Source organism: Cyanistes caeruleus, chromosome 3 (assembly GCF_971803275.1).
Source record: "Cyanistes caeruleus chromosome 3, bCyaCae1.hap1.1, whole genome shotgun sequence".
Classification (NCBI taxonomy): Eukaryota; Metazoa; Chordata; class Aves; order Passeriformes; family Paridae; genus Cyanistes; species Cyanistes caeruleus.
Genome location: NC_141703.1, coordinates 80,475,346 through 80,490,140, shown reverse-complemented (window position 1 = coordinate 80,490,140; position 14,795 = coordinate 80,475,346). Strand labels below are relative to the sequence as shown.

The window sequence follows — 14,795 nt, the reverse complement described above, 5'->3', positions numbered from 1 at the left end:
TGGTGGACAAACCTGGTGGGCAGGACCTACATCGTGCATGCTAATGAACATGAGACCATCTGCATGGCATCTCTGGGTGCTCTCCAGTATGTGTGATAAGGAACAGTGATGTAGTGTATGGTGGCATTTATTTGTCATCAGAATTTTGGGAGACAGGCTGGAAGATGAAAAAAAAAAAGTACAAGGGATAAACGCTGCTATTAAAAACCAGAAATTCTTCTTTCCTTAAATAAATATAAAACTGTTGTGTCCCATCTTCACTGTTCCTTCCTTTTCTTTTTTGCAGTACAGTAGTAAGATTTTGCAACCTAAAGCATATGTGGGTAACAGTAGGCAGGGAACTGTTCACAGTGTCATTTAATTAGCAGACTTCAGCTATGATATTTGTTCCAAAATGATGGTAACAATGTTTTAATAATACAAATAATGCCAAATATTAGGCTTAAAGACATGTGCTTAGTTAATGGAGCAAAAAAATATCAATCAGTCAATCAATCAATCAATATTTTAAACATATTTGAGGGGAAAATTCAAAACACTAACACTGTACACAAAAACCACTGTAATAAGGTCATTCAAGAGTATAAATCCATTATACAGATGGAATGTTTTACCAGCAATTTATCAAAAGCTTTCAGTAATACCTTTCACTGAGTTTTATAAAATACTCTTCAGTCATTTCAGAGTATTTGAACTTTAATTAATCACAGTATCAAGCTTGTCCAAAAAGACATCAAGACTAAATTATTTAGGGAAAAGTGAAGGACTCAAATCATTCAGTAATCTCTCAATCTAAATTTTTGTAGCATATTAGATTCAAATAGCTCCAAGTGATCCATTTGGGAACTGATTCATTAATAAATGCAGACTAATCCATCAAAAGGATAATGACTTTCTCTGAAGAGTCAATTTTTTTATCCTGCATGTATCAAAATTCAATTTTAGCAAGGCTATGAAGAAAACAAATAAGATCTTGTATCACTATGCCTAGATTTTATTTTTTTAAATAAGAACAGTACCTTTTTGGCCAAACTTTCACCTCATGTAAATTGTTATCTGCTTTAATTAGAATAAGTCATGTAAGAAGTTTAGCCCTCACTTTTTTACCTCATAATACAGAGGCATGTCATCACTTTTGTGCAATTTTTAGTCAAGGGTCCAAATAAAGAGCATCTGGGGTAAACTTATTTTTTTTTTGTATGCAATGATTTTTCTGTGTCATCTTTTGCCCTACAATAATATGTGGTCCTGTTTTGGGCAGCTTTTCCACTTTTCAGTTTCCACAAGGATTTACTGCATTGATGTGGGCAATGGCTAAAAGCTGGTCACTGTTACAGTTCAGAGATGGTGCCAGTCGTTTCTAGAATGTAACTTCTTAAGAATTAGTTCTCCCAGTTCACAAACTTCGATAATCTCCCAGTTAAATCTCTGTACACACAAGATCTGATTACAAACACTAAAAATCACCTCTAAATTATTTCTTTAGTCTATAAAACTTCAGGATTACAAATAATGTCCCCCAGGTATTATTTTTTTATCTCCATCGTGAAATAAAACTGGAATTGGAAAGATTTTTTAGTGTAAAGCTATTATAACATCCTGATGGGGTATAAGACAGGTGGGCTGGAATCTGTCCTCTGCCACTGGCTGACATTAATAATCATTTTACTTTCTACCAGGCTAGAAAGTATGTATTTTTTCCAATATTTTCTTTTTTTTTTTTTTTTTTTTCAAATCAGTGTTTATTTTATATAAGACAGAATGGCTCCACCAAATTCCAGTAGGAAAGCAACTCATGCATATATTACAAGCTGCTGATATTACTCCATACAACAGGTAATTCACTAATCTTGAACACAATCTTGTGGGGTTACAACCTCTTCTACATTCAGTTTCACGTTCTTCATGTTTAAATCAGTTAAACTACCTGCAGAAACTGCAGAACTGATGGCTTTTATGAAATCTGTGACTGTTAGTCTAAAGTTTAAGAAAGTTGTGTTTTGCCTCATGTTGACAGGCAATGGATCTGATGGAATGTTAGTCTTAGTGTACTGTATGACCAGTTAGATCACCAGGAGTATCTGAGCCCTTTGGTTATGAAAATTTTGAGTATGAACCTATAGGCTGTGTCCTGAAGAAGTCTGGTAAGTAAAAAGTTTTTAAAAATTTGTTAGGAAGTGATGTGTAGTATTCTTTTATCATGGTTAAAACGTGTCAGAGAAATTGTTCAAGCTGCATATATGTGAAGACAAATGTATCTATAAAAATGTGACTCAATAGGATATGCTGTGGCAGAAACTAAGGATCATTATCTTTCTCAATGGGTCTTCACATGACAAATGAGAACCAGCTTCAGCTTTCCACAAAAATCTGTTTTTCTTGTACTCCATCTTCTTTACAGGACTAAAATCTCTGTGTCAAACAACAGGCCTGTTTCATACCTCAGGCAAGTTGCTGAGGCATAGGGAATTTGAATATTTTCCATTTATGTTCCAAATCATCATGCTATGCTGATAATGCACAAACATACTGTAAAAAAAAAATTTGATCATAACTTGATGGCCATGACTTCAATCCATATACGTATTCATGTATGTGGCTTTCAGCTAGTGAAAAGCTGATATTTGGACAATGGGAATTGCATGGGTTGCATCTGGGGGAACTTGGCATGGTGTTTGTAACAGTGGCAGAAGTTTATTCTGATGGGGATTCTCATTTGTGTGGAAAATCAATGTTTTCCCAGAACTTTCTTCATAATGCAAAATAGCAGTAGTAAAATCTTGAAGTTTTCACATTTTTCATTTATTGGTCTTTTTCAGTACTTTATGTACATTTCAATCATATGCAATATTAGAAGTACTGTTTTAAAAATTTTCTGTGGAAAAAAGAGTGGACATTTTGAGAAATTCAATTCAGATTTCTGAAAAATATCAGTGCAAGATTTCGGTGCTGAAATATGGCATGCAGATGCTTGATGTAGTACTTAGATTGGAATATTTCTAACTATGAATGACAACTTCTAGGCTGATCCAAGAATATTTTCCTATTTTCTGGTCCAAAAAAGTGCTGTTTGAATTGTAACGAAATAGCTGTAGTCAATCATAAGCAGGAAAAGAGAATAGAGAAGGGAGAAAACCGGATGTTCTTTGCAGAAACAGAACATGCAGTGTGATGGTAGACACCTATTTCCAAAATATATCATTATGGCACAATTTGGGGCAGCCTGATGTCTCTACATTAACTATAGACACTGGTGGTCCAGGACTGAATCCAGTTCAATGGAAAAAATCTACCTTGTTTACCATGTTTTCTTCATAGGAGAAATGGAACGGCAATTAACATGTGAGGCTGGATGGCTTTTTCTGATGTACCAGTGTAGCACTTAAGGGAGAGAAACCTGATTCTGAGGTGGATGTGTGAGCATCTCTGTTTTAGTAAGATAAAAAAAAAAATAAATTATGGCGATTTAATAAAAATTTTGTGGTTCCCCTAACAGTGAGCTTGGCTCACTAGGACAAGGGATCCCCAGTCCTGGATGAAAGCTGTCAGTACTGTCACTTCTGCAGATGCATACAGAGCAATGCTCACTTCTGTAATCATACAGTGCAGGACAAACTTCTTAAGTGGACAAGACAATACATTAAAAAACAGGTGAGTAATCTGTTTAGTTTGACAGACATAGCTTATGTTTAAATATTTAGAAAATACTTCATTATAAAATAAATTCAAGTAGCATAAAGTATCACTGCCACACTGAGTTATTAAGCTTTAGTCTCAAAAAGGTTTGTAAGAGGGGTGTCTATGATAAGGTGCAGAAATTTATGTGCGTAGTTCTTCTGTTGTCTATTATTTTGCTGTTCACAGCTGTATGGAGTAATTAGGCACAAAACACGGTCAATGTATCTTGAATATGCCTAACATTATCTGGCTTAGCTGGTGATGATTCTTTCCTCTAGAGTGATCACAGCTACCTGCCTGGGCTGCAGATTGAAAGTGCTGCTCAACCTTCTGGCTTAGTTACTCATTAAGAAGATGATAATATGTCTTGTTTTGTTTCATGAGAGTACTTTTGGCTTGTACTGGGCATCTATAAGCTTCTCTCTTTTGAGAAAAATACTGGTATGGTTATAAACACTTAAGTAGCACATATATAAGTGAAAGTCAGTATTTAGGGAGGTTTTTAATACATTGCTAGTTGCTCAGAACAGTTTATTACTTGCTTTAAAGGCAAGAAATCTTGCTGTTCTTCAGGTAGTTGTGAGGTGATGAGTGTGAAGCTTGGAAAATGGAGCATGTGTGCTTTGGGCCATTTAAAGACACCTTCCAGAAGACATAAACAACTAGTGGTCAATTTTTTATGTGAAATCCAGGGCAATGACATTAGAAAGCTAAGAGGAGCTTTTGAACATCTGCACTATTCTCCAGGTAAGGGTAACATGACTGAGACCCTTTGATATGCTGTCCTGACTAGAAATATCATAATAGAAATACCATAATAGCAGCTCTTGAAGCAGAAATATACAGCCTTTATCAGACATGTAATGGTGAGTTGAGAGTGAGGAGAGGATAAATTAGCTCCGTTGCAAAAATACTGTGTAGCATATGTGGTAACAACTGGTACCTCAAGGTAAGATTTACTCAATGTATTTTTGGCCTTCCTAGTCTCTGTGAAACTAACTGGAAAGATGACTGGAAACAGAAGTTCCAAATGCCTCTCTACACCAGCTATATGGCTTTGACTCCAGCTATGTAGTGCTCTCCTTTGTGAAGTCACCTCTGATAATGTCAGGTTCGTTAGCCCTACTTTAAATGAGGGCAGAATATCTTTTGGTGAGTACTGCTGAATCACAATAGCCTACATGTAGTGGTTTTCATTACACTGGGTAATGAATAGTTATGCTCTCTCCTTCTACATATTTGAGTATGTGAAGATCCATTCCAACACACAAGCACAGCTTGCCTGAGTTTTCTTAATTGAAGAACATCCCATGCAAAAAGTCATTTAGGACTGTAACAGATGCATTGCTTTATTTAGGCAAAAGCAGTCTTGTTATTTGTCATTTTGTGGCTGATGTGAAAGCTCTGAATGGCACATTGGCATTATCTCTTTGACAATGATTTGATGCAATACTACACTGTGCTATAAATTAGTGTCAAGAAGCAAAATGCTAATGATAGAGGCCCCACTATGCACTGGTGACTTAAATAGCATGTTTCTTTAAAATTCAACAGTGACTCACTCTCTTTTAAATAAAACCCCTCTGAGCTATTTAAATGATGCCATGAAGTTCTAGTGCATATTTCCTTTGATTCTGAACACTTTGGTGTTTACTTGAATAACTATCCAAACAATCTTTTGAGCATTGTACTGAATAATACCTTGAAACCTATTCCTTTGTGTAACCAGATCTTTTTCAAATATGTGTTTGATTATCAAGTAAAATGGTAGAACTCTGTTTTCTCATATAAACTAAATGGAATTGAAGCTAACAGTGGTTTCCTGCTCTTTCTTGGAGACCTAGGTGAAGTCCTGAGCACCATTTTAAATGTACTCATCAGGTTCTAGGGCTCTCTTTCATGTAATCAAATTGATTAGAGAGAATTTCCCAGGATCGATGGGATCACATTGCTCTTGGATGCCTAGACCCTTCAGGCAAACACTGACTGACTGAGTGAACGCTACTAAATTCAGTGGCACGATCACAGTTTAATGGGCTGGGGATTCAGACACAAGTGTCAGGAGGATCTTTGTTATGGTTTTGTGCATTGATGAACACTGCTGATGACATATAAGTTTTTCTCCAAGTGTCAAATGCAAAGTTCAAGTTCATTGTATCCAGGAAAATATGTCAATGTATCAGCTTTCTGCTGCCATTTTCATCCCTACACATACATACTGGGTACTCTCAAAGATCTTTTGGATTGAAGTAATTCCCAAGACAGTGCTATTGAAAAAGAAATCTTTGTTAATGATGATTTATTATATTCTGCTAATATCTCCCTACTGCAGATATTTTCTATGCATTGAGAGATATAAAGAAATGGAAAATGAGTCCTCAAGAAGAAGAAAATGCATCTTGTCATTTAGAATATTTAATAATGGGGTATGCTCTTTGCTTTTTAAAACAAAACAAAGGTCTTAGAGTAGCACCTTTCCAAACCAGGATGAACAGATGACAATTCTTCCCCAAGCCTGAGATCTTTCTGTCATCTATAACTTCATCATGTTGAGTAAATAGGTTGCAAGGTGGCAAATGAGTTCGGCAGCAAAAGTGAGGGAAAATAATAACCTCAAAGAAGAATGCCTTCTAATGAAGACATATTTTGAAGAATGACTCTCCTTGCTATAGGGCTTCTAATTTGAATACCTCAGGTCATTTATACATAGAGACAGAAGTTGCAGAAAGGGATATTTCAGGTAACCATCACTTCATCTGAAAACTGATTTATCATTTGAAAATATCATCCTACTCTGCACCTGGAAAGGAACTGGAAAAAAAAGCCCATCATTAACTGATCATAAATACAAAATATCTTGTAATAGACTGGCCATTTTTGTACCACTTCAAAATCTCTGAAAGAGAATCATTAGTAATATTCTGACAAAAAAAAATCACTTTGGCATAATATATCCTGCAGGTATTACTAATAAAGTCCTCCTTCAGGTCTAAATTGTGGTTCACGTAAAAATGGAAGTACAAATTGTCCTTGTTCCATGTCAACTGCAGTTGTGAACAATGACATGTCTGGAAATGTTCATATTATCAATCCTAAAATCCATGTGTGTTTCAGTGAGAAGAAAAATCTAGCTACATGTCACTTCCAGGCTAGACATGCATATCTGAGGAATGACAAAATTACCTTTTTGCAGTTTCATGTTGACAGAATTTTTGTTTATGCCAGCAGTTAAATAACCTAAATTATACTCATAGCACCCATACCAAAAGTGAAAGGGTCAAAGGATGAAACCCAACCATTGGGCAAGGTGCTCATCTACAGGTTCTGTCTATGGACCAAGGTAATTTCCACTTCAGAGCTCTCCTTTCTGTTTAGTATTCACTTAATGTAATTTTTATACATTGAACATACAAGTTGTCTTTGTGACTGCTGAATTAAAATAATACCTCAGGAAGAAACAAAGAAATATCTCATAAGGGAGTATCTGTTCAGTGGCAGGAAGGGTAGACAGAGCAGGGCCTGTGAGCAGCTGAATTTGTTAGAGTTAGTTAGGAGAATGTTTACAGAAAAAGGTAAGGAAGAGAAGAGAGGTGAGGACAAAAATAAATTAGGAAGAGATAGTATAAGAAAGGAAAATCAAGGGAACAGGAGATAAAAGGTGTAACAGAAGAGTCATACAGAACAAATCCTTGGATGCCTTAGAGTGCCTGCTCACAATGACCCTTGTGCTTAACACTCCACCTCGATTATGGAGCTCTAGCAGCAACCCTGTTGTCTTACTGCTGTCACTAGAGGCAAAATACAGGCACTATGAAGTTCATTTATGGGAAAGACATTGTAAATGGACAGTTGTTCAGGACAAGGCAATGAGCTGTATTTTTTTTTCTCTTGGGTTTTTTTCTTGTTTTTCTCCCTAGATTCATGTACATTTGTACTTTAGATTCATGTACAGACAGTACAGGCAGTACTTCCAACTTTGTTTTGTCATTGCTTCGTCCTCTGTTTTTGCAAAGCACTTTGACTAAATCAAACCCAAAAGATGTGGGACAGAGGACTCACTCCACTGCCAGTGCAGAGGCAAAGGAAGTTAGCACACTTCTCTTTGTCTTTCCACTATTAGTAACTCTCAGAAGATCACAATTGCCTCCCCACACTCCCACATCAGAAAACTTTACCTAAGCGTTTCACCAGATGATCCTCTTCTTTTCCACAGGTTCACCAGGCTGCTGGAGCGGCTGGCAGCTGACGATGACTTTCCGTCGCCCACGTGCATGCGGACTACCGTCGATGTGGTGAACGCACTGCGCACGTTCCTCTCTGGCTTAGCGAGGATGATGTAGACCTTGGGCACAAACATACAGCCAAGGGCCACAGTGGCACTCAGACTCACTGAGAAACACATGGTGATTATCTTGTAGTTGCTTCCAAAATATATTGGCACAAAAGCCAGCCAAATGATGCAAGTGGTATACATGGTGAAGGCAATATATTTTGCTTCGTTGAAATTCGCTGGGACATTTCTTGTCTTAAATGCGTAAAAGGTGCAGCTCAAAATTAATAACCCGTTATATCCAAGGGGAGTCACAACACCCAAGTTGGTGGTGTTACAAATCAGGTAGACCTCTCGGATGCTTGGGTAATCATGCATTATATCTGGTGGCTCCATTATAAAGAGGGCGACTATGATGCCTAGTTGTATACATATCAAGATAAATGCGATAACCAGCTGGGCGCAGGCACTCATGAACCTAGGTTTCTTTGTACAAATTTTCTTCTTGCTTCCAGCCAGGATTCTTGCAATGCGGTTGGTTTTAGTTACTAGAGCAGAATAGCTCATAGCCGGTGAGAGGCCGATGCCAATTCGCTGAAGGTAACAGTAAATCTGTTGAGGTTTTGCAATCAGACAGAAAGTGCACAAGTAACCCAAGCAGATGCCGGCCAGAATGATGTAGCAAAGTTCTCGGCTGGATGATTTGACCACTGGAGTGTCACGGTACATTATGAATACGATTGTAACAAACAGCGTGGCCAACAGACCCAGGCATGCAAAAACAACGGCTGCAATTGGTTCGGGGTCACCCCATCTGAGATACTGGACTGGGATGAGGTCACAACCTGCAGAGAAAGAGAAAAGTAAACACTGAAGTATGCAGATGTGAGATTCTGTAATGGTAGTTAGAGGTTTTCCTGGTATCTCTCTTCTTTTCGTCTTCCAGGAAGCTGCCATTGTATTGAGTGTAGGCTTAGGTTGTGTTAAAATAATGTCAATATAATGGCACAATAAGTACATTTTAATGACAGCTTATTTCAGAAATACACTTTATCTGGAATAGAACATGATGACCAAGCTGATTAAGATAAGTCACCTCTCACAGTGAAAATTTGCCTCTTCAATTCTATGAAATATAGGAATTTATGAACAAATTTCCACAGCAAGTTGCACTACCTCAGCACAAAGTACTTCATAATTCTCTGCATACTATTGCACTTAAAGGACTAGATGTCAGTCCTACTAATTATACTGTACACCGTGAAGGATATTGGTATTTGCTTAATGATTGTGGAGAGAAATCTTGCAGATTCTGTCAAAAAAAGAGAGTATTTCGCAGATGGGTTATTTTTTTTCTAACAAAAATTTTCTAGAATTAGACTTGTAAGTAAGAGGTAATTTGGAATGGCTCACCATATTCATTCTTTTTTTACCATTCATCCTTCTGAAATTTCTGAGAAATTAAAAGCTAATCTAACTTGTGAAATACAACTGAAGTTAATAAATTACCAACAAAGCTGAATTAGCAGTGCAACTCATTTGAGGAAACTTTTTTTTCAGTTTTGCATAGGTTTTAGTAAATTATTCTATGCATCTGGGTCACAGGAAGTCAAAAAGGCTTTTAGTTCTGCAGTGTACAGATCGATAGACAGGAGTAAAAGCTGTCAGAAAACTTGTTGGCATCCCTTCTTCTTCCCTCATTTGTGTTTGCACTGTCGAGGCTAGATAGGTATTTCTGCTTTCTGGCCAGTCTATGATCTCTTTCAGGATTTTTCAGGCAGACATAGTTGCTATGTTGCTGACTACAGCTGTAGGCACATGATGGCGTCCATCCTTGCATTTTATTCCCAAAAACTGAATCTCCCGTTCAGGTCCTTTGACCTGGCTTCTTTTCATGACTTTCACTCAAGATGCAGATGGGTTCTATGCCCTGTGGCACCAAAATATACTATACCAGTGCATACCAACAAAAGATTTGTTCTCTACTTCCCATCAGTAGGTGTTATCCAGGCGCTTCCTGGGAAACAGGGCTTCAGAAAATGTGGAAGTTGCTCCAGAACAAAAATGTCGTAACAAAAAATATGCACACACCCACCACACCTTTCTGTTAGGTTTTATTGCTGAAGAGATATCATATGGTACGGGTTATCCCTTTGTTCAGTTTGGGTCCTGGCTGTGTCCCCTCACAAGATATTGCTCATACTCAGCACACTGGTGAGGGAGGAATTTTGGAGAGACACCTTGATAAAAGGCCGCTGTGTTATCAACGTGCCTTTAGCTACCAATGCAAAGCACAGCACTGTGAGGGCTGCTGTGGGCAAAATTAACTCTACCTCAACTAGACCCAATACAGTAATAAAAAGGGGGAGGAACCTGATGTTCTGGAGTGTAACTTCCTGGAAACAGCGGACATGCTGGCATTGCCAGCCAGGGCAGGACCGCAGGGAGTAGATGATGGAATGGAGAAAATGCAACTATACTTGCATTGAGCTTGAGTAGAATTGATTGCAAAATCCAGATTACTTCAAAATGTTGTATTTTTGTAATTATGTTGCTGCTTAGATCATGTAGGAGAGTGTCATCATGACTTGTGGCTCGTGACAAGGCACTTCATCCTGTGAAGATGGAGTTCCAGGTGCTCACATCTGTACTTTCTGCAGTGAGGGTAGTTAGATATGGGTACATGGATGCCAAGAAATTTCAATTAATTAGGGAACCTGGGATCTCAAAGACTTGTTGAGAAGGAATAAATGTAGATATCAGGACTATAATTTTGGAATTTCTACATGAGAAGTCTATTGTATGCCTTTCCTGTATTTTAAGTGGAGCTTAGAGCTTTCCAAATCTGCCACTAACATTCTTAGTAGTAAAAATAATTTCATGATGCAATATGGGTAGATATTAGGCTTAACTCCTTTCTTCTGCAAGTATTTTTGCATTCTGTATCTCTACAGAAATAATATTTTTGGAGATGTAATACCTTCAATCAGTTGGGAAAAGTACAAGGCAGATATTTCTGTGTTCTTGAAGAGAGTAGAAGAATCAGTAGGATTGGGGTCAATGAGTCTTTGAGATTAATGCAATTAAAGTATACAAATTTGCAGTCACTTTAGTGTAAGAGAATTGAGGTCCTTACTGAATACAGATTAACTTGTCATCCATACTAGCCTGCTTTGATGTGAAAAGCTTTCTCTTTCATTAACAAAATTATTACCCCACCTAAATGTAAGAAAGACATTAGATTTTTATGAAACATTATCACTGCATTAGTTGATGATACCTTTATAAATCTTGCTGGTTTTATGGATTTACTTATTCAGTATTCATTGTGAGGGAGACACTGTATTTCTTTCTGACTTTCAAGTTTAAAGTAGCACAGTAATCACATCATTAAAATTAATATTATACACAAGTGAGAGTAATGAAAAAGGGTGGAAATAAGAAAGAATCTTCTGTTGTGTGCAGGTATTCCACTGTGGGTTCTTCCTTGGGAAGTTTTATAAGTAAATGACCTCTAAATCTTCTAAACAAATAGTTTACAGCTTCTAACACTGCTAGGTATTCTTGACAGGAAATTTGAAGAGAAAAGGTCTTAATCTGGCAGCTGGCCTTTGCATGCAGACAATGATATAGGGGCTAAATTTTGCCTCACTTCTAACATTGTAGCAGAGGTGAATCATAACCAAATGTTTCTCATTAGTTTCAGACTGTTTCATGCCTTCCTTGCTTTATTACTCTCTTTACATTTGCTTGATAAAATACCTGAGAAAAAAGTTGAAAACTTGTCCCATTTTTCCCATCACTGAGTACACTTTACAAGGAGATTGCTAAACTTTGCAATGATTTATTCCACAATTAGGATTTAAAGACTGGATCATCTTCATGAAACAATGATTGGTGAAGTTTTCATATAACAATTTTGCAGGTAATGGTTTCTGACAATGGCAATTTTAGAAAAGGACAACTAGATCAAGTAAAAGAAAGATGGGAAAACAGCACTGTGAGTGTTCATGTTAGACTGATGACCAGGACTATACCAAGGCAAAAGCTGAAAAATGGTACCATAAAAAGAACTCATTCTTGTCAGTGGCCATGACAACACCCCATAGTCTACCTCTTACTCTATATCAATGCCTCCAAGCACCTGGAAAATTTTCTATCCTAGCTAGCTCAGAAACAGGTGAGCAGCAGTCTTGTCTAGTGCCCACAGTGTGCTGAGGCACTAAGGTGGTCTTTGGCTTGTGGAAGGGCTGTTTGGAGCCAGTCCAATTTGGAGCAGGTGTTTATTGTTCTGTGCTAAGGGGTGCCTGAAGCCCAAGCAAAATTGGCATAAAACCACCCTTACGCTCTTCTGTCCAGAAAGATAGCCAGTGTGGAGCAAGACGCCAGAAACACATGTGAATAGCAAGATTAAAAGATAAAAAAAAATCAGAATTCTGTTTAACACTCTAGGGGAGGGTTTTCTCAAAGGACCACCAAAGAAAGGATCACCAAGAAAATAAAGATAAGGATGTCTAAGGATCTTCTGAGAAAAAAAGTAGTTTCTGTTATTTTGGAAAAGCTTCTAGCTACTTCATGGATGGACTATATTCTGCCATGAACAAGGAGAGGAAATGCTCTTGAAGGCCTAACCACTGCCATAGATCTATTAGTGGGTCTATTATTACACTGTCCTCTTTCTGTAGAGGAAATTTTGTCCCTTATTTCTGATCTTTCATACTGCATTACAATTAGTTCATCTGGGAGAAGAGTTTACAGATATAAAGCACTATATTATAGACCATATTTTCTGTGGACTTTGTTCTTAGCACTGTGTTGCTATTATAGCCTAGACACCTACAAAATATCTTCAGCATCCATAAAAATGTATTAGCATAGCACTGAGAAATCCCTTCCATGGTAACCAATATAAAATACATAACTAAACTATTTTCAAAGGTAAACTTGTCAGAATAGGGATTTAGAATAGGATTAACTCTGAAAAGTGGAGCTAATTCAATAAATTCTGTTAAGTTACCATCAGGAGCTAAAGCTCACTGAATATGCACATGGAGACTAAAACTGGCAGAAAATGGTTTCTGGTTTAGTAAGTTCTAAATACTTTTCTGTTGGATTTGGCATCCTGGTTAGCAAGTTTTACTTGTTAAAATAGACTTGGTTTTCTTAGTAATTTTTCAGACATCCTTCCAAGGTTATCAGAAGCCCAAACACAAGGTTGAAACTCAAGCAACCTAGCCATATTTTAGTAATGAATGTGTCTTCATATGCTATCTAGCACTCATTTTACACTCTCCAGACACCTGAGGGACATATCAGGCCTCTGACCCTCACATGGAATCTGGACCATCTGAAGGGAGAGAGGACACGAGTATGGCAGAACTTTGTTCAGGTCCTATGGTAAAATACTCCAGTCACCAGTCCTTTGCCCTACTCTGGTGGGACCTTTTAAACTTGCTACAATAGCAGGGAATGTAGAGGTGTCTTCTTAGCTGATGCAGCTCCCAGACTGGCACATTTACTGAAACTATCAGCAAAGGTGGCTTTGTACAGGAAACAGAGGCAGCTGATGACTATGCTTGTGTGTATTCTGCCACCTCTGCAGATCAGGACTTGGGATTGGCCACATCTTAAACCATGAAAGCTAGAGCATCTGTAGCTCAGGAGCTTGGGTCCTCAGTAACTGGAATATGTAGATTTAGCTGTGCATTGCAGTAAGAGGCAAGGCCATGAATCTTAGAATAGTACATTAACGTTACTTTGTGACCATATGGGAAATTATTCCTTAATTACACAAGTGTGCAGAATGACACAACAACAGATGAATTACAACAATCAGGTCTATCCTTATGCCAGCTCTACTGTTTTGATTTAAGTCTCACTAAAAAGTGCTGGCTCTGTGTGTTTTAAATGTTTTGTTCCAAATATAAACTTTCCATAATGTAAGGCACAATTACAAGTGGGTCCTTCTGGCTTTGTTGGCGAGTTCCCCTTCATCCAGCCTGGGAGCTTCCAAGCACTGCTTGTTGAGCTCAGCAATACTGAATGAGCTCATTTGAGCCTGAAGTAGTGTGGCTCATGCTGCACTGGAAACTAAAGTTTACACCTTACCTGGAACAAGCAATTGAGGGGAGAAAAGTGTGCAAACCCAGAACCAAGGGAGAAGAAAATGAGGTCCTGGTCATAGTATTACCACCTGAACCCTTAACTCATCCAGATATACCTTTTCCCACAGGAAGATAGTGAAAGTGACTTACAACAATGGTTATATTTTGTTTGGAGTAAGAAATCAAACAGAAAGAGAAATAAAGAGCACAGAAAACAGGGTGAAATCTGGGCATAATCTCTGCTGATGTTCATTTATAACAATAGAAATAACCAGATGAAACTTGTGTTCTCCTAACTCAGTCTCAATTACAGCTTTAACAATTATGATAAAAAGCAAGATCCTAGTTTCAGCAGAAAAATCAATGTCAACACAGACTAAATTGTGTTCAGACCTGCATCAGACAATTGCTGAAATCACCCATGGCTGCAACATTTTTGCAAGAGGGAACACAAGAAAGCAGCCTGATGGGAGCAAGCAGTTACCCTTTGAAAATATTTTGGGCAAGAGATGAATTACCTTTTTCTTGGGTGAGGGGCAGAATTCAGCCTTATGAGAAAACTGAGGCTCATACCCCCATGGCTTCAGCCACACACATTTTTCAGTTCTTTCATCCAAGGGTTTTTTGGATAATCCGTCTCTTATCTGTCACTTCCAGATGGGCAGCAAAATCATGACACTGCTATCTTGGCTTTACTGTATTTTATTTGGTGAAAGCATTTTTGTAACTATGGTAAAAATATA

The 14,795-nt window shown here is 37.8% G+C and overlaps 1 protein-coding gene across 8 annotated transcripts in view; it reads right to left on the bottom strand.

Moving 5' to 3' along the window:
- Positions 1–14,795, bottom strand: part of GRM5 (glutamate metabotropic receptor 5) — a 242,013-nt gene that overhangs the window by 20,443 nt on the left and 206,775 nt on the right. For all 8 annotated transcript variants that reach the window (XM_086882176.1, XM_086882179.1, XM_086882178.1 and 5 more), the window contains one exon: positions 7,854–8,793. In XM_086882176.1, coding sequence (XP_086738302.1) covers positions 7,854–8,793 — 940 coding nt within the window. The remainder of the gene's footprint in view (positions 1–7,853; positions 8,794–14,795) is intronic.